This window comes from Nerophis ophidion, linkage group LG17, assembly GCF_033978795.1.
Source record: "Nerophis ophidion isolate RoL-2023_Sa linkage group LG17, RoL_Noph_v1.0, whole genome shotgun sequence".
Classification (NCBI taxonomy): domain Eukaryota; kingdom Metazoa; phylum Chordata; class Actinopteri; order Syngnathiformes; family Syngnathidae; genus Nerophis; species Nerophis ophidion.
In genome coordinates, this window is record NC_084627.1 from 40,797,629 (window position 1) to 40,820,667 (window position 23,039).

Here is a 23,039-nt window from a genome sequence, read left to right on the forward strand (position 1 = left end):
AAAAAAAGCTGATAATAGTAAAAAAGTTGATAATACTATAAATCATGTGTAAAAAAGCTGATAATACTATAGATCATGTGTAAAAAAAAAAAAGAAGCTGATAATAGTTTTTTGATTGATTGATTGATACTTTTATTAGTAGATTGCACAGTACAGTACATATTCCGTACAATTGACCACTAAATGGTAACACCCCAATACGTTTTTCAACTTGTTTAAGTCGGGGTCCACGTTAATAAATTCATGGTAGTATAGATCATGTGTTAAAAAAAAAGCTGATAATAGTATAGTTTATGTGTATGTGCTTGTTTCTCCAGAGCTCCACCTGGCTTCTTACGAGAGTGAAGGACCAGAGAACAACATGGAGAAGGACAGTCGTCGTTCTCTCCGGTAAGTTCTATCTAACTCGCTACAATCTCAGGGCTTTCAATCCATCGCCCTGAAAATTGAAAGCCATTGTTGATTAAAAAAAGGAAATGTTTTTTTTTCCATGAAAGATCTTCTCTTCTGCATCGAGAGAATCGGTGATGCGGACAATCTCTTCTACTGCTGAAAATCCACTTTCTTCTCAGCCCAACAACACAAGGGAGACCACCTGCTTCCAGGAGGACGGTTTTGAGCGCTTCATCTTTAACGGCATCAGTTCAAAATGTCAGCATGAATTACCGCTCCGAATGCTCCTCGGTGCACTTTGACCCTGTTTTGGTGACGTCATGCCAGCTAAGCGATGCACTTCCTCTTGTCCTCAACATCCTCCAGGGAGCATCTTCTACCTACATACATGCATTTTGTATCAACAATGAAGTCTTTTTCTTCCTGATGTATATAAACACGTTTTGTAAAGTGCTTTTTTATGTTCCATCTTTCCTGTGTATTTTGTGTCTATGGGTACTTTTACTGAGTCCTTTGTGAAAACAGAGTTATATATTTTTGTCTCTTCAATAAAGTGAAAAAAAACAATGGTCTACTTTGATCAAGAACAAATGACCACAAGGATAAATGGAAAGACATTTAATAATAATAATCATAATACATTACAACAGTGTATAAAAAATACATTTCTTGTGTTTCAGTGGACTCGGGTGAAGTTGATGCAGCGGCCCTGCAGACACAAAAAAGACATTCAAAAAAATGCTCTGACATTTATTCAGATTAATCACAGGAATGCTTTGGAATAATTTCGATTCACCACAAATATTCATTTTTAATTTATGACGGTGTTTGAGTTTATTTCGAACATGCAAGCATACAACATAATACATCACAATTTCCAGTTTCTCTCTCCAACATGTTCGAAAAGGAGTAGGAAGAAGCAGAGCTAATTAAATCCCACCCCTTTTATTTTGCATAACAGTTGCTAAAACTTTTGTTCACTTCCTGTTCTCAATGTATTCACAATATACTCCATAAATATCACAATAAAAATAAATAAATAATTGTTGAAGTAAGTTATATTCCATTCGATAAGTAAAGTTATTTTGTGAATGAAAGAATGGATGGATGAATAAATTAAGAATGTTTATCATGATTTTTCTTCTTTGTACTTTGTAAACACTTTAAGGTGTTTAACTTTGCATGAGCTAAGACTCGAGGAAGAAAACTTTATTAAAGATCATACAAAGGAGAGTTAATTGCGTTAAAATGTTCAATCAGTTTCATTATTATTTCCATTCATGTGTTCATTTTGACAGCCCAAGTTAAGTCATCATACCAGTAGTGTGCTGTCACACATATATATGTGTCTGTATATCTATTCATATATATGTATATATACATATATATATATGTGTGTGTGTATTTATATATATATATATATATATATATATATACACATATATACACACATATATATGTAAATATAAACGGAATACAATGATTTGCAAATCCTACATCACTACAAAGACAAGATATTTGATGATCAAACGGATGGTCTGGATGAAAATGTCGAATATTTCCAAAAACTATTTGAAATGTGGACTCGTCAGACCGCAGAACACTTTTCCACTTTGCATCAGTCCATTTTAGATGATCTCGGGCCCAGAGAAGCCAGCGGCGTTTCTGGGTGTTGTTGATAAAAGGCTTTCGCTTTGCAAAGTAGAGCTTTAACTTGCAATTACAGATGTAGCGACAAATTGTATTTAGTGACAGTCGTTTTCTAAAGTGTTCTTGAGCCCATGTGGTGATATCCTTTAGAGATTGATGTCGGTTTTTGATACAGTGCCGTCTGAGGGATCGAAGGTCACGGTCATTCAATGTTGGTTTCCGGCCATGCCGCTTACGTGGAGTGATTTGTCCAGATTCTCTGAACCTTTTGATGATATTATGGACCGTAGATGTTGAAATCCCTAAATTTCTTGCAATTGCACTTTGAGAAACGTTGTTCTTAAACTGTTTGACTATTTGCTCACGCAGTTGTGGACAAAGGGGTGTACCTCGTGCCATCCTTTCTTGTGAAAGACGGAGCATTTTTTGGGAAGCTGTTTTTATACCCAATCATGGCACCCACCTGTTCCCAATTAGCCTGCACACCTGTGGGATGTTCCAAATAAGTATATTTATATATATATATATATCCATTTTCTCCCGCTTATTCCCTTTTGGGGTCGCGGGGGGCGCTGGCGCCTATCTCAGCTACAATCGCGGGGTACACCCTGGACAAGTCGCCACCTCATCGCAGGGCCAACACAGATAGACAGACAACATTCACACTCACATTCACACACTAGGGCCAATTTAGTGTTGCCAATCAACCTATCCCCAGGTGCATGTCTTTGGAAGTGGGAGGAAGCCGGAGTACCCGGAGGGAACCCACACATTCACGGGGAGGACATGCAAACTCCACACAGAAAGATCCCGAGCCTGGATTTGAACCCAGGACTGCAAGACCTTCGTATTGTGAGGCAGACGCACTAACCCCTCTTCCACCGTGAAGCCATATATATAACGGTAGAAAATGGATGGATGGATGGATTTATATATATATATATATATATATACATTCATAAATACATCATGTCATGTAAACAAAATGTAAAAACCACAGCATACATGCACTTTTACAAACCCTGTTTCCATATGATTTGGGAAATTCTGTTAGATGTAAATATAAACGGAATACAATGATTTGCAAATCATTTTCAACCCATATTCAGTTGAATATGCTACAAAGACAACATATTTGATGTTCAAACTGATAAACATTTTTTTTTCTGCAATTAATCATTAACTTTAGAATTTGATGCCAGCAACAGTGACAAAGAAGTTGGGAAAGGTGGCAATAAATACTGATAAAGTAGAGGAATGCTCATCAAACACTTATATGGAACATCCCACAGGTGTGCAGGCTAATTGGGAACAGGTGGGTGCCATGATTGGGTATAAAAGCAGCTTCCATGAAATGCTAAGTAATTCACAAACAAGGATGGGGTGAGGGTCACCACTTTGTAGGTAAATTGTTGAACAGTTTTAGAACAACATTTCTCAACGAGCTATTGCAAGGAATTTAGGGATTTTTCCATCTACGGTCCGTAAAATCATCAAAAGTTTCAGAAAATCTGGAGAAATCACTGCACGTAAGCAATGATATTACGGACCTTTGATCCCCCGGGCGGTACTGCATCAAAAACCCGACATCAGTGTGTAAAGGATATCACCACATGGGCTCAGGAACACTTCATAAAACCACTGTCAGTAACTACAGTTGGTCGCTACATCTGTAAGTGCAAGTTAAAACTCTACTATGCAAAGCCAAACCCATTTACCAACAACACCCTGAAACGCTGCCGGTTTGGCTGGGCCTGAGCTCACCTAAGATCGATTGATGCAAAGTGGAAAGATGTTCTGTGGTCTGACGAGTCCACATTTCAAATTATAATTAGAAACTGTGGACGTGGTGTCCTCAAGAACAAAGAGGAAAATAACCATTCGGATTGTGATGGGCGCAAAGTTCAAAAGCCAGCATCTGTGATGGTATGGGGGTGTATTAGTGCCCAAGGCATGGGTAACTTACACATCTGTGAAGGCACCATTAATGCTGAAAGGTCCATACAGGTTTTGGAGCAACATATGTTGTCATCCAAGCAACGTTATCATGGATGCCCCTGCTTATTTCAGCAAGACAATGCCAAGCCACATGTTGCAACAGCGTGGATTCATAGTAAAAGAGTGCGGGTTCTTTCCTGGCCCGCCTGCAGTGCAGACATGTCTCCCATCGAAAATGTGTGGCGCATTATGAAGCGTAAAATACGACAGCGGAGACCCCGGACTGTTGAACAACTGAAGCTCTACATAAAACAAGAATGGGAAATAATACCACTTTCAAAGCTTCAACAATTAGTTTCTTTAGTTCCCAAATGCTTATTGAGTGTTGTTAAAAGAAAAGGTGATGTAACACAGTGGTGAACATGCCCTTTCCCAACTACTATGGCACGTGTTGCAGCCATGAAATTCTAAATTAATTATTATTTGAACAAAAAAAATAAAGTTTATGTGTTTGAACATCAAATATCTTGTCTTTGTAGTGCATTCAACTGAATATGGGTTGAAAAGGGTTTGCACATCATTGTATTCCGTTTATATTTATTTCTAACACAATTTCCCACCTCATAAGGAAACGGGGTTTGTAGAAAAAAAGTTGCTAAATGAAAAGTCAAAAGGACTGAGTTTGGGTTGGACAGTAATTGATTGACCTATTAAGAATCCTACTCTGTTAAAAATAAATGGTTGACCTTGTGGTTCTGTGTTGGCCTCATGATGGCGACTCGGTCATATTGTCTTCTCAACAACGCCAACAACGCATCACAACGCCCCTGAAAGCCACATGAAGATCACATGATGTAAAAAAAAAAAGGTAAACCAAAGGTATATTTCATGTCTTACCTTGATGGGGGTGTACCATTTGTGTGGTAAGGAATTATAGACTGGAGGGGGTCTGGGTGGCGGTCGAGGTATGACGGGCTCGTCCTCGTCTTCCGGCATGATGACAACAGCATTCTTGGCTTTCTCCAGCCTGGAACCTTCCTCTGTGGAACCTTTCTCACCCCAGCGCACCTGCAACACATACACAACTATCTTTCCTATTATTATTATTACACTTTATATTACCTTCTGACCCCAGCACACCTCCAACTATGTTTCATATTATTACACTTTATATGACCTTCTGACCCCAGCGCACCTGCAACACATACACAACTATCTTTCCAATTATTTATATTACCTTCTGACCCCAGCACACCTCCAAATATGTTTTATATTATTACACTTTATATTACCTTCTGACGTCATGCCTCACCACACACCATGCCACACACTTAGACACCACGTCACACCACACACCCAGGCGCCACACCTTGCCAAACACCATTGCGCCACGCCACACTACACACCCAGGTGCCACACCACACTACACACCACACACCCAGGTGCCACACCACACTACACACCACACACCCAGGTGCCACACCACACTACACACCCAGGTGCCACACCACACTACACACCCAGGTACCACACCACACCACACACCCAGGTGCCAAACCTCACTACACACCACACACCCAGGTGCCACACCACACTACACACCACACACCACACTACACACCACACACCCAGGTGCCAAACCTCACTACACACCACACACCCAGGTGCCACACCACACTACACACCCAGGTGCCACACCACACTACACACCACACACCCAGGTGCCACACCACACTACACACCACACACCCAGGTGCCACACCACACTACACACCACACACCTAGGTGCCACACCACACTACACACCACACACCCAGGTGACACACACCACACTACACACCCAGGCGCCACACCACACCACACACCACACACCCAGGTGCCACACCACACTACACACCACACACCCAGGTGCCACACCACACTACACACCCAGGCGCCACACCACACTAAACACCCAGGTGCCACACTTCACTACACACCCAGGTGCCACACCACACTACACACCTTACACCCAGGTACCACACTACACACCACACACCCAGGTACCACACCACACTCCACACCACACACCCAGGTGCCAAACCACACTACACACCACACACCCAGGTGCCACACCACACTACACACCACATACCCAGGTGCCACACCACACTACACACCACACACCCAGGCGCCACACCACACTACACACCCAGGCGCCACACCACACTAAACACCCAGGTGCCACACTTCACTACACACCCAGGTGCCACACCACACTACACACCTTACACCCAGGTACCACACTACACACCACACACCCAGGTACCACACCACACTCCACACCACACACCCAGGTGCCAAACCACACTACACACCACACACCCAGGTGCCACACCACACTACACACCACATACCCAGGTGCCACACCACACTACACACCACACACCCAGGCGCCACACCACACTACACACCACACACCCAGGTGCCACACCACACTACACACCCAGGCGCCACACCACACTACACACTACACACCACACACCCAGGTGCCACACCACACTACACACCCAGGCGCCACACCACACTACACACTACACACCACACACCCAGGTACCACACCACACTACACACCCAGGCGCCACACCACACTACACACCCAGGCGCCACACCACACTACACACCCAGGTGCCACACCACACTACACACCCAGGCGCCACACCACACTACACACCACATACCCAGGTGCCACACCACACTACACACCACACACCCAGGCGCCACACCACACTACACACCACACACCCAGGTGCCACACCACACCACACACCCAGGCACTACACAATCCACCCAGGTCCAAAACACACTACACACCACACACCCAGGTGCCACACCACACTACACACCCAGGTGCCACACCACACTACACACCACACTACACACCCAGGTGCCACAGGCCGCAGGCGGCGACAAGAGCCAGCAGGGGTGGCATGATATACACCAGCGTTCAAAGGACTCCGGCTTATTAGTGATTCCCAGAGCCCAAAAAAAGTCTGCGGGCTATAGAGCGTTTTCCGTTCGGGCTCCAGTACTCTGGAATGCCCTCCCGGTAAAAGTTCGAGATGCCACCTCAGTAGAAGCATTTAAGTCTCACCTTAAAACTCATTTGTATACTCTAGCCTTTAAATAAACCCCCTTTTTAGACCAGTTGATCTGCTATTTCTTTTCTTTTTCTCCTATGTCCGCCCCTCAATTGTCTGGTAATGTGGCCATGGATGAAGTACTGGCTGTCCAAAATCGGGACCCAGGATGGACCGCTCGTCCAGAGTCGGGACCCAAAATGAACCACTCGCCTATGTATCAGTTGGGGACATCTCTGCATTGCTGATCCGCCTCCGCTTGGGATGGTTTCCTGCTGGCTCCACTTTGGATGGGACTCTTGCTACTATATTGGATCCACTTTGGACTTGATTCTCACGGTTACTTTAGATCCACTATGGATTGGACTTTCACAATATCATGTTAGACGCCTGACATCCATAGCTTTCGGTCCCCTGGGGGGTGGGGGTGGGGGGGGGGGGGTTGGGTGTTGCCCACATGTGTGGTCCTCTCCAAGGTTTCTCGTAATCATCATGGTCGACATCCCACTGGGGTGAGTTTTTCCTTGCCCTTATGTGGGCCCTACCGAGGATGTGGTTGTGGTTTGTGCAGCCCTTTGAGGCACTTGTGATTTCGGGCTATATAAATAAACATTGATTGATTGATTGATGACCTTTAATCACCTCCATGCGTTTGATTCCACCAGGACCTCTGCCTCCATAATAAGACGCATCCACTGTCGGCCACTTGTGTTTGGGGGAATAATCTTCTTCTTGCTCCTTAACAACAACAACAACATGTGTTACTACTACATATCTTCAAACATGTACTCTTTAGTCTTCATGCTGCTAGTTTTAATTTTTCATTTCTACATGACATCTAAGTCCCAGAATATTTTTTCAGATAATTCAAGCTGCAGTCCCAGTAAAAACCGCTAGATGGCAATGTTGCTTTGTTTGATTTACAGGCGTCACTATGTTTGCAGTACCAGTAACAGCCGCTGGATGGCAATGTTACTGTTAGTTGGATTTACAGGCGCCATTGTAGTGCGAGTGTTACACAATTTGACAAATACATGTATTTAGACAAGTTCAAATGATTAACTAGAAACTTGATGTCACTTACACCAACTGTGGTCTACAGAACTTTTATGTTTGTACATACAGCTTAATGTTATGTACTGTATTTAACCCCTAGACCAGAGGTCACCAACGCGGTGCCCGCGGGCACCAGGTAGCCCGTAAAGACCAGATGAGTCGCCCGCTGGCCTGTTCTAAAAACAGCTCAAATAGCAGCACTTACCAGTGAGCTGCCTCTATTTTTTTTTATTTTATTTATGTGATAGCAAGCTGGTCTCGCTTAGCTCGACATTTTTAAAGGGGAACATTATCACCAGACCTATGTAAGCGTCAATATATACCTTGATGTTGCAGAAAAAGGACCATATATTTTTTTAACCGATTTCCGAACTCTAAATGGGCAAATTTTTGCGAATTAAACGCCTTTCTGTTTAGCCCTCTTGAAGCGATGACGTCAGTACGTAACGTTGCCTAGGTAAAAAAGCCGCCATTTTCATTTTCTCAAACACAATACAAACACCAGGGCTCAGCTCTGTCAGTTTCTGTTTTTTCGAGTATTTTTTGGAACCTTGGAGACATCATGCCTCGTCGGTGTGTTGTCGGAGGGTGTAACAACACTAACAGGGAGGGATTCAAGTTGCACCGCTGGCCCGAAGATGCGAAACTGGCAAGAAATCTGCCGCCAGAGCCCCATCGAATGTGCCGGAGTGTCTGCACATTTTACCGGCGATGCTAAGACAGACATGGCACAGAGATGTATGGATAACCTGCAGATATATTTCAAACGATAAAGTCAACGAAATCACAAAGGTGAGTTTTGTTGATGTTGTTGACTTATGTGCTAATCAGACATATTGGGTCGCGGCGTGACTGCCAGCTAATCAATGCTAACATGCTATTTAGGCTATAGCTGTATGTACATTTGAAACTATATTACGTATCCTTCCACCCACATTTAATGTGAAAAAAACAGTTAGCAATCGAAGGATTTAAGTTTTTCCAGTGTCACAAGATGCGAAAGTCCTGATCGTTTGGTCCGCACATTTTACCGGCGATGCTAACGCAGCTATTCGGCCATGCTATGGCTATGAATAGCGTCAATAGCTATTCGCTCAATACCTTCAGTTTCTTCTTCAATACTTTCATACTCCAACCATCCGTTTCAATACATGCGTAATCTGTTGAATCGCTTAAACCGCTGAAATCCGAGTCTGAATCCGAGCTAATGTCGCTATATCTTGCTGTGCTATTCGCCATTGTTTGTTTACATTGGCAGCACTGTATGACGTCACAGGGAAATGGATAGTGGCTTCGAGAGAGCGGAAATAAGGCACTTTAAAGCTTTTTTTAGGGATATTCCGGGACCGGTAAGATTTTGAAAAAAACTTCAAAAAATACAACAAGCCATTGGGAACTGATTTTTATTGTTTTTAACCCTTTTGAAATTGTGATAATGTTCCCCTTTAATTCTAAGAGAGACAAAACTCAAACAGAATTTGAAAATCCAAGAAAATATTTTAAAGACTTGGTCTTCACTTGCTTAAATAAATTCATTCATTTTTTTTTTACTTTGCTTCTTATAACTTACAGAAAGACAACCTTAAAAATTATTTTAGGATTTTTAAACACATATACCTTTTTACCTTTTAAATTCCTTCCTCTTCTTTCCTGACAATTTAAATCAATGTTCAGGAAAATCTATTTTTTTAATTTTAAAGATTAATGAACAATTTTAATTTAATTCTTCATTTTACCTTCTGTTTTTTCAACGAAGAATATTTGTGTAATATTTCTTCAAACTTATTATGATTAAAAAACATTTTTTTAATTCTGGCAAATCTAGAAAATCTGTACAATCAAATTTAATTCTTATTTCAAAGTCTTTTGAATTTCTTTTAAAATTCTTTTTCTGGAAAATCTAGAAGAAATAATGATTTGTCTTTGTTAGAAATATAGCTTGGTCCAATTTGTTATATATTCTATATTCAACCCATTTAAAACATGTCATCAAAATATATATTTATTGTGAGAAATCATTAAGATGATCAGTGTTTCCACAAAGATAAATATCATTAATTATTTATAATAAGATAGAGTTAAAGGTAAATTGAGCAAATTGGCTATTTCTGGCAATTTATTTAAGTGTGTATCAAACTGGTAGCCCTTCGCATTAATCAGTACCCAAGAAGTAGCTCTTGGTTTCAAAAAGGTTGGTGACCCCTGCCCTAGACATTTGTATACTAGATTAACACATGCCTATTTCTTTTATTTAATTTTGTGTCACGCACTCAACAACAAGTCAACAACTGCTTTGTGTTGGACTCACAATGACAGGAGGAGGAGGAGGCGGAGCACGAGTGGGTGGAGGGTCTCTGATCACCTGCAACGAGAGAAGAAATAATTCAGTGTTTCATTGAGTTTCTGGCTCATGTTTCCTACAATGAACTCACCACAGTGCAGCACAGAGGCCAAAACCACCAAAGTAAAGCCAGAAGCAGCGAGATGAGAAGAGCCAGCAGCAACCACAACACCCAACCGCCATTGGACTGTGACAAAGGTGAAGATGGCATTATTACCATCTTCCAACTTGTGTGTATCGGAAGACAAGCCAACATATTTTTTGCAATGAATGAAAAAATGTATACAAGACCAAGTAGGACGAAATTAAATAAGTAAATAAATCTTTAAATACCGTATTTCCTTGAATTGCCGCCGGGTATATAGTATTCGCCTGCCTAGAATTACTGCAAAATAATATTTTTATTAGCGCATGTTTAGAATTTCCGCCGGGTCAAACTTGTTTCGCAAAATAATTAGCATATGCCTAGAATTTCCCCAGGGTCAAACTCGTCACGTCACGAGTGACACTTCACCTGTTATCATTTTCAAAAAGGAGGAAGCTGATTTCAATAATTTGAAATCGCATAAAGGGAAGAAGATTAAGAGCTATTTAGTAGGATTTAAGGCCCAAGCTATTGAATATGCTAAAAAGAACAGTAAGCAGCTATGTTTTATTAATATACCGTAGCTGCGTGTGTCAAATATGAGTCATTAAATGACTCCCGCCTCCTGGTGGCAGAGGGCGCTAGTGATCCTTCTTGCGACTACTCGGCTGCAGAAGAAGTGACAACAAGTAGCGAGAGTGAGCAGCGATCGTATATTTTTTCCTCTCGCTTGCACTTTTAACATGGAGGATTGCATAGCCCGGTTGGTAGAGTGGCCGTGCCGGCAACTTGAGGGTTGCAGGTTCGATTCCCGCTTGTGCCATCCTAGTGACTGCCGTTGTGTCCTTGGGCAAGACACTTTACCCACCTGCTCCCAGTGCCACCCATACTGGTTTAAAGGTAACTTAGATATTGGGTGTCACTATGTAAAGCGTTTTGAGTCACTTGAGAAAAAGCGCTATATAAATATAATTCACTTCACACTATCTAAAATAAAACAGTTTTCTAAACCGGACTTAAATCAAAGCAGGAGGCAATAAAGGAAGATCTCCATCGAGACAGAGAGACTTTTAAAACTGAGGAAAGATAAGGAAGACTTCTATAAACAAGTTATCAATGCTTTTGATCAGAAGTGAATTATATATTTTTTATATATAGCGCTTTTCTCTAGTGACTCAAAGCGCTTTTACATAGTGAAACCCGATATCTAAGTTACATTCAAACCAGTGTGGGTGGCACTGGGAGCAGGTGGGTAAAGTGTCTTGCCCAAGGACACAACGGCAGTGACTAGGATGGCGGAAGCGGGAATCGAACTTGCAACCCTCAAGTTGCTGGCAAGGCCACTCTACCAACCGAGCTACACCGCCCCAAGCTGTGCATGGACTTCCTTTATAAGTAAAGGTAAGACCATAATAACGGTTTTTTTTATTAAATGTGCTTTTCATGATGGTATCCTTACATCACACTCAAATTTATAAGCACAGGCCTAAATTTACCGCATGCCTTTGGTAAACGCCGGGGTGAGAAGAGGTTTTAAATTAATTAGTGCCCCGGCGGCAATTCGAGGAAATACGGTAAATACTTAATTATGGCGTTGATTAATTATAATTGGAATACATTCATAAATGTGTTTTTGATGTATTTATTGTAAAAGTGCACATCATTACGTCATCAATATTTGATTATTTCAATATTTAATTCATTATTTAAATGATCTAATAACTGATTCAATAATTTCTTGGACGTAAACCTTTCATGTAAAGTGTCAATAATTTACTTCACGTAGAATTGCATTTCATTATTTATTTCGTTATTTTTTTATGTAATAATATATTCAATTATTGAGTTCAATATTTCATGATGCGTGAATTAATTCACTATTTGATTATTATTGATTTATTTATTGGTTCATGAACCAGTGCTTCATAAATGTTATTTTATCTGTTGAACTCAGTCATCAAAGTCAGTGAAATAATCAATCAAATAATTAAATAATAAATTAAATGTACTTTTACTGCAAATAAACTGATACTTTAACGTATGCATTTCATTCCAATGTATAATTTTTAATAACTTGTAGGAGGGAGTGTGATCAGGAGAAAAGGTCAACACCGCTGTCGATGGTTTTAAAGGCGGAGCACCATCGGATAGCATGTGATGACGGCAAAACACAGCGGACAGGTGATTATATTTCACAGGTGTTACGTGGTAATCTAATCCTCTATTGTCTTTAACATTAAACAGCCGGGAGCAGAGAGAAAGAGAGAGGATACGGACGTGACTGAAAGGTCACGTTTTACTGGAGAGAAAGATTAGATTGGATTGTTGTGGCATCTATTGCCTATAAAGAGGGTGTAAGACCACGTAAGACTTTGATACTCACACAGGTCGTGGCATACAGACGGTGTAGGACCACATAAGACTTGATACTCACACAGGTCGTGGCATGAAGATGGTGTAGGACCACATAAGACTTGATACTCACACAGGTTGTGGCATACAGAGGGTGTAGGACCACATAAGACTTGATACTCACACAGGTCGTGGCATAAAGAGGGTGTAGGACCACATAAGACTTGATACTCACACAGGTCGTGGCATGAAGATGGTGTAGGACCACATAAGACTTGATACTCACACAGGTTGTGGCATACAGAGGGTGTAGGACCACATAAGACTTGATACTCACACAGGTCGTGGCATAAAGAGGGTGTAGGACCACATAAGACTTGATACTCACACAGGTCGTGGCATAAAGAGGGTGTAGGACCACATAAGACTTGATACTCACACAGGTCGTGGCATAAAGAGGGTGTAGGACCACATAAGACTTGATACTCACACAGGTCGTGGCATAAAGAGGGTGTAGGACCACATAAGACTTGATACTCACACAGGTCGTGGCATAAAGAGGGTGTAGGACCACATAAGACTTGATACTCACACAGGTCGTGGCATAAAGAGGGTGTAGGACCACATAAGACTTGATACTCACACAGGTCGTGGCATAAAGAGGGTGTAGGACCACATAAGACTTGATACTCACACAGGTCGTGGCATAAAGAGGGTGTAGGACAACATAAGACTTGATACTCAAACAGGTCGTGGCATAAAGAGGGTGTAGGACCACATAAGACTTGATACTCACACAGGTCGTGGCATAAAGAGGGTGTAGGACCACATAAGACTTGATACTCACATAGGTCGTGGCATAAAGAGGGTGTAGGACCACATAAGACTTGATACTCACACAGGTCGTGGCATACAGAGGGTTTAGGACCACATAAGACTTGATACTCACACAGGTCGTGGCATAAAGAGGGTGTAGGACCACATAAGACTTGATACTCACACAGGTCGTGGCATACAGACGGTGTAGGACCACATAAGACTTGATACTCACACAGGTCGTGGCATGAAGATGGTGTAGGACCACATAAGACTTGATACTCACACAGGTTGTGGCATACAGAGGGTGTAGGACCACATAAGACTTGATACTCACACAGGTCGTGGCATAAAGAGGGTGTAGGACCACATAAGACTTGATACTCACACAGGTCGTGGCATAAAGAGGGTGTAGGACCACATAAGACTTGATACTCACACAGGTCGTGGCATAAAGAGGGTGTAGGACCACATAAGACTTGATACTCACACAGGTCGTGGCATAAAGAGGGTGTAGGACCACATAAGACTTGATACTCACACAGGTCGTGGCATAAAGAGGGTGTAGGACCACATAAGACTTGATACTCACACAGGTCGTGGCATAAAGAGGGTGTAGGACCACATAAGACTTGATACTCACACAGGTCGTGGCATAAAGAGGGTGTAGGACCACATAAGACTTGATACTCACACAGGTCGTGGCATAAAGAGGGTGTAGGACAACATAAGACTTGATACTCAAACAGGTCGTGGCATAAAGAGGGTGTAGGACCACATAAGACTTGATACTCACACAGGTCGTGGCATAAAGAGGGTGTAGGACCACATAAGACTTGATACTCACATAGGTCGTGGCATAAAGAGGGTGTAGGACCACATAAGACTTGATACTCACACAGGTCGTGGCATACAGAGGGTTTAGGACCACATAAGACTTGATACTCACACAGGTCGTGGCATAAAGAGGGTGTAGGACCACATAAGACTTGATACTCACACAGGTCGTGGCATAAAGAGGGTGTAGGACCACATAAGACTTGATACTCACATAGGTCGTGGCATACAGAGGGTTTAGGACCACATAAGACTTGATACTCACACAGGTCGTGGCATGAAGATGGTGTAGGACCACATAAGACTTGATACTCACACAGGTTGTGGCATACAGAGGGTGTAGGACCACATAAGACTTGATACTCACACAGGTCGTGGCATGAAGATGGTGTAGGACCACATAAGACTTGATACTCACACAGGTTGTGGCATACAGAGGGTGTAGGACCACATAAGACTTGATACTCACACAGGTCGTGGCATAAAGAGGGTGTAGGACCACATAAGACTTGATACTCACACAGGTCGTGGCATAAAGAGGGTGTAGGACCACATAAGACTTGATACTCACACAGGTCGTGGCATAAAGAGGGTGTAGGACCACATAAGACTTGATACTCACACAGGTCGTGGCATAAAGAGGGTGTAGGACCACATAAGACTTGATACTCACACAGGTCGTGGCATAAAGAGGGTGTAGGACCACATAAGACTTGATACTCACACAGGTCGTGGCATAAAGAGGGTGTAGGACCACATAAGACTTGATACTCACACAGGTCGTGGCATAAAGAGGGTGTAGGACCACATAAGACTTGATACTCACACAGGTCGTGGCATAAAGAGGGTGTAGGACAACATAAGACTTGATACTCAAACAGGTCGTGGCATAAAGAGGGTGTAGGACCACATAAGACTTGATACTCACACAGGTCGTGGCATAAAGAGGGTGTAGGACCACATAAGACTTGATACTCACATAGGTCGTGGCATAAAGAGGGTGTAGGACCACATAAGACTTGATACTCACACAGGTCGTGGCATACAGAGGGTTTAGGACCACATAAGACTTGATACTCACACAGGTCGTGGCATAAAGAGGGTGTAGGACCACATAAGACTTGATACTCACACAGGTCGTGGCATAAAGAGGGTGTAGGACCACATAAGACTTGATACTCACACAGGTCGTGGCATAAAGAGGGTGTAGGACCACATAAGACTTGATACTCACATAGGTCGTGGCATACAGAGGGTTTAGGACCACATAAGACTTGATACTCACACAGGTCGTGGCATGAAGAAGGAGTAGGACCACATAAGACTTGATACTCACACAGGTCGTGGCATAAAGAGGGTGTAGGACAACATAAGACTTGATACTCAAACAGGTCGTGGCATAAAGAGGGTGTAGGACCACATAAGACTTGATACTCACACAGGTCGTGGCATAAAGAGGGTGTAGGACCACATAAGACTTGATACTCACACAGGTCGTGGCATAAAGAGGGTGTAGGACCACATAAGACTTGATACTCACACAGGTCGTGGCATACAGAGGGTTTAGGACCACATAAGACTTGATACTCACACAGGTCGTGGCATAAAGAGGGTGTAGGACCACATAAGACTTGATACTCACATAGGTCGTGGCATACAGAGGGTTTAGGACCACATAAGACTTGATACTCACACAGGTCGTGGCATGAAGAAGGAGTAGGACCACATAAGACTTGATACTCACACAGGTCGTGGCATAAAGAGGGTGTAGGACCACATAAGACTTGATACTCACACAGGTCGTGGCATAGATGGTCACGGGAGCCGCAATATACGATTGGCCATCGTTGAAGCTCACCAGCACCTCCACTGACCTGCAAACATTGTTTGAGTTGATGTTGGTGCACACACAAGTCTTACAGGCCAAGTATTGCAGTGACCAGTTAGGTCCAGCAGGTGGCGGTGCACCAACAGGTCTGGACTGGCACAGTCTGGTGTCCACTGGGACATGTTTAGGGGTGCTTTTTATCATTTGAACCAAACTCCATTCAGGTCTTCCAAGCCAAGTCTTTAAATTGTGATTTTAAAACTCGTATTTTCATTGGGAACAGGAAGTCATGTCCATTGATGACCTGTTAACATATCTGCAATGATTGTTGAAGTGAAAGCATTTGAGACAGTCTCAGGCCCAAGAAAGACGACACAATATTAATATGTCCCTGGGTGTTCCTCAAATAAATTCTTATTATTTTCAGCTGCTAGATTTGATAAATACGGATGAGGTGATGTCATGAATACCTTGGTTGTGCCGAGAAACGCAATCTTCTTTTTGTTCATAACTCATTATTGGCTTAGTTTGTAAGACAACTTGGAATTATGTTGTAGTTTGAATTCCATTTTTGTTTTTTCATCCAAAAGCTACTTCTTGGGTACTGATTAATGCGAACGAAGGGCTACCAGTTTGATACACACTTAAATAAATTGCCGGAAATAGCCAATTTGCTCAATTTACCTTTAATAAATACATCTATATATATATACATATAAAAAAATGGGTGTTTCTGTCCGTCATTCCGTCGTACATTTTTTTTCCTTTTACGGAAGGTTTTTTGTAGAGAATAAATGATGAAAAAAACACTTAATTGAACAGTTTAAAAGAAGAGAAAACAGGAAAAAAAAGAAAATTTAATTTTGGAACATAGTTCATCTCCAATTTCGACTCTTTAAAATTCAAAATTAAACCGCAAAAAAGAAAAGAAAAACTAGCTAATTCGAATCCTTTTGAAAAAATTTAAAAAATAATTTATGGAACATCATTAGTAAATTTTCCTGATTGAGATTAATTTTAAAATTTTGATGACATGTTTTAAATAGGTTAAAATCCAATCTGCACTTTGTTAGAATATATAACAAATAGGACCAAGCTGTATTTCTAACAAAGACAAATCATTATTTCTTCTAGATTTTCCTGAACAAAAATTTTAAAAGAAATTCAAAAGAATTTGAAATAATATATAAATTTGATTCTAAAGATTTTCTAAATTTGCCCGAATATTTTTTTTTAAATTTTAATCATGATAAGTTTGAAAAAATATTTCACAAATATTCTTTGTCGAAAAAACAGAAGCTAAAATTAAGAATAAAATAAAAATGTATTTATTATTCTTTACAATAAAAAAATTAATTTACTTGAACATCGATATAAATTGTCAGGAAAGAACAGGAAGGAATTTGAGAGGTAAAAATATATATGTGTTTAAAAATCGTAAAATAATTTTTAAGGTTGTATTTTTTCTCTAAAATGGTCTTTCTGAAAGTTATAAGAAGCAAAGTAAAAAAATAAATGAATTTATTTAAACAAGTGAAGACCAAGTCTTTAAAATATTTTCTTGGATTTTCAAATTCTATTTGAGTTTTGTCTCTCTTAGAATTAAGAATGTCGAGCAAAGCGAGACCAGCTTGCGAGTAAATAAATACAATTTTAAAAATAGAGGCAGCTCACTGGTAAGTGCTGCTATTTGAGCTATTTTTAGAACAGGCAGGCGGGCGACTCATCTGGTTCTTACGGGCTACCTGGTGCCCGCGGGCACCACGTTGGTGAACCATGATGTAAGCAGTGTCTACAGTACACCAAAGTGCCTTACTGTCCCATTTCGTGCAGCACAGGAGCTGGACACAGCAGGTAGCCATCGACGGCCACTGTTGCTTTCTGGCCTGTCAACAAACAAAGAAAAGTCCGACTTAGGGATGGAACCATAAATCATATTACAAAAGCCAAAAGCAATGAAGTTGTCACCTCGTGTGAACGGTAAATAAAAACAAATCCTTTTCAACGTATATTCAATTGAATAGACTGCAAAGACAAGATATTTCATGTTCACACTGATAGACTTTGTTATTTTTGCAAATATTAGGTCATTTGGAATAACACGCCTGCTACACCTTTCAAAAAAGCTGGGACAAGTGGCAAAAAAGACTGATAGCCAATTCACAACTTGTTTTACAGGAGGCACTGACTGAAGTCTGTTGGTGCAACTGGCTAAACATTCACTTAAAATCAAAAGCTACCATATTTTCATACCTTTGCGTCAAACTGCAGACTTGGCACCGGCTCAAACACTTGGCCGGGAAACATACAGTCAAGCACTCGGACTGCCTCTAGGTAATGTTACAGTTTTACATGTCAACAAAGCAAGAAGAAGGGGCTCTGAAGTACAGTAAGGCTCCAATTTAAGAAATGTATCAGCTCAATTATATTTTACATTGAATTTGCCATAGACATGCTACCGGTTAGCATGAGTGATTTTACATACACTTCCAAATTTTAACTAAGATGCACATTACAATGAATGTGTAATATATATCAAAAACTTACAGTAAAAAACATTTGTAGAACTCAAATAAAGAAAAGACACATTCCACTACGTGTAGCAGTAGTGGAAAAAACAAGTGACCTCTACATTGAAGCTATTATCATATATATATATATATATATATATATATATATATACGTATATATATATGTAGGTGTGGGAAAAATCACAAGACTACTTCATCTCTACAGAACTGTTTCATGAGGGGTTCCCTCAATCATCAGGAGATTTTTATATATACATATATATATATATATATATATATATATATATATATATATATATATATATATATATATATATCTTAATTGGATTATCAAGAGAATAGTGCTCGATACCGTTGTCGAGTGCAATATGTATGTGTGGGAAAAATCACAAGACTATTTCATCTCTACAGAACTGTTTCATGAGGGGTTCCCTCAATCGACGATTGAGGGAACCCCTCATGAAACAGTTTCCCACACATGCATACATACATACATACATACATATATATATATATATATATATATATATATATATACATATATGTATATATATATATATAGATATATATATATATATATATTTATATATATATACATACATATATATATGTATATATATATATATATATATATATGTATATATATACATATATATATATACACACACACATATTATATATATATATATATATATATATATATATATACATATATATATATATATATATATATATACATAAATACAGAACATTGTGTTTTTGAGCCCGAACACAAAGAGGACAAGCAAGAAATTTCAGAAGCCGAGTGCTTAACGGCCACGACACGATAGCATCAGCACCATTGCTAGGTGCTAAACATCCTTCCATCCATCCATCCATTTCCTACCGCTTATTACCTTTGGGGTCGCTGGTGCCTATTTCAGCTACAATCAGGCAGAAGGCGGGGTACACCCTGGACAAGTCGCCACCTTATCGCAGGGCCAACACAGAAAACAACATTCACACACTAGGGACCATTTAGTGTTGCCAATCAACCTATCCCCAGGTGCATGGTTTTGGAAGTGGGAGGAAGCCGGAGTACCCGGAGGGAACCCACGCAGTCACAGGGAGGACATGCAAACTCCACACAGAAAGATCCCGAGCCCGGGATTGAACTCAGGACTACTCAGGACCTTCGTATTGTGAGGCAGACGCACTAACCCTTTCAACCCACCGTGCTGCCCATAAACAGCATATCTCTTTATAATTTCGGCCTATTTCCAGTGTGACTGACCTAATAGTATGTTCAGTTACCCGAGTGATGTCAATCTACGGAAATAGCCGGAGATATTCGGAGCGGAATATTCACATACTTTGCGGATTGTAAATACAATTGGGTATGGTTTGATAAAATGAAACACAATTAGGCAAATATATTTACAAACCCCGTTTCCTTATGAGTTGGGAAATTGTGTTAGATGTAAATATAAATGGAATATAATGATTTGCAAATCATTTTCAACCCATATTCAGTTGAATGCACTACAAAAACAAGATATTTGATGTTCAAACTCATAAACTTTATTTTTTTTTTGCAAATAATAATAAACTTAGAATTTCATGGCTGAAACAAGTGCAAAAGTAGTTGGGAAAGGGCATGTTCACCACTGTGTTACATCACCTTTTCTTTTACAACACTCAATAAATGTCTAGGAACTGAGGAAACTAATTGTTGAAGCTTTGATTGTGGAATTATTTCCTACTCTTGTTTTATGTAGAGCTATAGTTGTTCGACAGTCCGGGGTCTCCACTGTCGTATTTTACGCTTCACAATGCGCCACACATTTTCCATGGAAGACTGGTCTGGACTGCAGGCGAGCCAGTCTAGTACCCGCACTCTTTTACTACGAAGCCACGCTGTTGTAACACGTGGCTTGGCATTGTCTTGCTGAAATAAGCAGGGGCGTCCATGAAAAAGATGGCGCTTAGATGGCAACATATGTTGTTCCAAAACCTGTATGTACCTTTCAGCATTAATGGTGCCTTCACAGATGTGTAAGTTACCCATGCCTTAGGCACTAATGCACCCCCATACCATCACAGATGCTGGCTTTTGAACTTTGCGTTGATAACAGTCTGGATGGTTCGCCTCCCCTTTGGTACAGATGACACGATGTCGAATATTTCCAAAAACTATTTGAAATGTGCACTCGTCAAACCACAGAACACTTTTCCACTTTGCATCAGTCCATCTTTGGTGATCTTGGGCACAGAGAAGCCGGCGGCGTTTCTGGATGTGGTTGATAAATGGCTTTTGCTTTGCATAGTAGAGCTTTAACTTGCACTTACAGATGTAGCAACGAACTGTATTTAGTGACAGTGGTTTTCTGAAGTCTTCCTGAGCCCATGTGGTGATATCCTTTAGAGATTGATGTCGGTTTTTGATAAAGTGCCGTCTGAGGGGTCGAAGGTCACGGTCATTCAATGTTGGTTTCCGGCCATGCTGCTTACTTGGAGTGTGTTTTCCAGATTCTCTGAACCTTTTGACGATATTATGGACCGTAGATGTTGAAATCCCAAAATTTCTTGCAATTGCACTTTGAGAAACGTTGTTCTTAAACTGTTTGACTATTTGCTCACGCAGTTGTGGACAAAGGGGTGTACCTCACCCCATCCTTTCTTGGGAAAGACTGAGCATTTTTTGGGAAGCTGTTTTTATACCCAATCATGGCACCCACCTGTTCCCAATTAGCCTGCACACAAGGGGAATGTTCTAAATAAGTGTTTGATGAGCATTTCTTAACTTTATCAGTATTTATTGCCACCTTTCCCATCTTTTTTTGTCACGTGTTGCTGGCTTCAAATTCTAAAGTTAATGATTATTTGCAAAAAAAAAAAAATGTTTATCAGTTTGAACATCAAATATGTTGTCTTTGTAGCATATTCAACTGAATATGGGTTGAAAATGATTTGCAAATCATTGTATTCCGTTTATATTTACATCTAACACAATTTCCCAACTCATATGGAAACTGGGTTTGTAGACAGAATGTAGACCCTATCTTCTGTTTCCAAGTTTCATTTCAGTAGCATTGGCCCTAGAAAATGCTGAAAGAGGGAAGAAAGACGAGAAATATGATGCGGTCATGTGGCGGCTCAATCTAATCTCTCCCATTCCTAATAAATTCTCATAATGTCTCCCTTGTCCTCGGACTAAAGCGGCTACTGTTCATGACTGCGGCGCAAACATCTGCACCAAACAGCACTTTCTGCACGCTAGTTTCTAGTTCTAGTACAAGTTGAAAGTAAGGTTACCCCTGAGCAGTGCAGTAGAGTCAACACTTCAAAGAGTAAATAGTGAAAACATTTCAGTAACAATAACAAGCAGCTTAAGGGACCACACTCCAAATAATATTCTGTCTACCAGCCAAGCAGTAAAAGAAGGTCTAATGACGGCTATTAGAAAAAACCTTGTCAAGGTTAAGGCAGGACGTAATTATTGCTATGTGTTATGAAAATAAAATAAATAGAAAAAAAAGCAAAGAATACACACAATAGGACAATATGCCACATGTATATAACAATGGAAGTGAAAGGTGTCATCATGGCACTGATAATAAAAACAGTGGCGGGAATTGCGGGGGAAAATGGATTGATGGAAAAAATAGAAAAAAGTTATAAATAAATAATATTATATAAATTGCAAAAAAAGTATAATATACAAGTATATCATTTTTTAGACTAATTATTTAGAAGTATAATGAAAAAAAACCTTGATACACTATTTTTATATACATATATACATGCATATAAGTATATATACACATACATATAGATAAAAATATACATATATTTATACATATATTTACAAACCCCGTTTCCATGAGTTGGGAAATTGTGTTAGATGTAAATATAAACAGAATACAATCATTTGCAAATCCTTTTCAACCCATATTCAGTTGAATATGCTACAAAGACAACATATTTGATATTCAAACTGATAAACATTTTTTTTGTGTGCAAATAATCATTAACTTTAGAATTTGATGCCAGCAACACGTGACAAAGAAGTTGGGAAAGGTGGAAATAAATACTGATAAACTTGAGGAATGCT

The 23,039-nt window shown here is 40.4% G+C and overlaps 2 protein-coding genes across 5 annotated transcripts in view; one reads left to right on the forward strand and one right to left on the reverse strand.

The window, feature by feature from the left end:
- The window catches only part of LOC133536438 (ras-GEF domain-containing family member 1B-B-like), a 39,272-nt gene extending 38,312 nt beyond the window's left edge, over positions 1-960 (forward strand). Inside the window, exons 12-13 of the mRNA XM_061876959.1 lie at positions 318-390; positions 498-960. Coding sequence (XP_061732943.1) covers positions 318-390; positions 498-528 — 104 coding nt within the window. The 3' untranslated portion in view covers positions 529-960. The remainder of the gene's footprint in view (positions 1-317; positions 391-497) is intronic.
- A 36-nt stretch (positions 961-996) lies between these two features.
- Positions 997-23,039, reverse strand: part of LOC133536439 (anthrax toxin receptor 2-like) — a 56,641-nt gene continuing 34,598 nt past the window's right edge. Inside the window, exons 10-17 of one of the 4 annotated variants that reach the window (XR_009802463.1) lie at positions 18,232-18,301; positions 16,383-16,461; positions 10,589-10,684; positions 10,465-10,518; positions 7,743-7,838; positions 4,879-5,066; positions 4,728-4,808; positions 997-1,102 (exon numbers count right to left, since the gene is read on the reverse strand). Coding sequence is in view for 3 of the 4 variants with exons in the window: in XM_061876960.1 (XP_061732944.1) it covers positions 1,070-1,102; positions 4,728-4,808; positions 4,879-5,049; positions 7,743-7,838; positions 10,465-10,518; positions 10,589-10,684; positions 16,383-16,461; positions 18,232-18,301 (680 nt within the window). In the remaining variant the exon portion in view is untranslated. Of the gene's footprint in view, positions 1,103-4,727; positions 4,809-4,878; positions 5,067-7,732; positions 7,839-10,464; positions 10,519-10,588; positions 10,685-16,382; positions 16,462-18,231; positions 18,302-23,039 lie in introns of those variants that run through there. The other 3 variants (XM_061876960.1, XM_061876961.1, XM_061876962.1) reach the window with 3 other exon arrangements.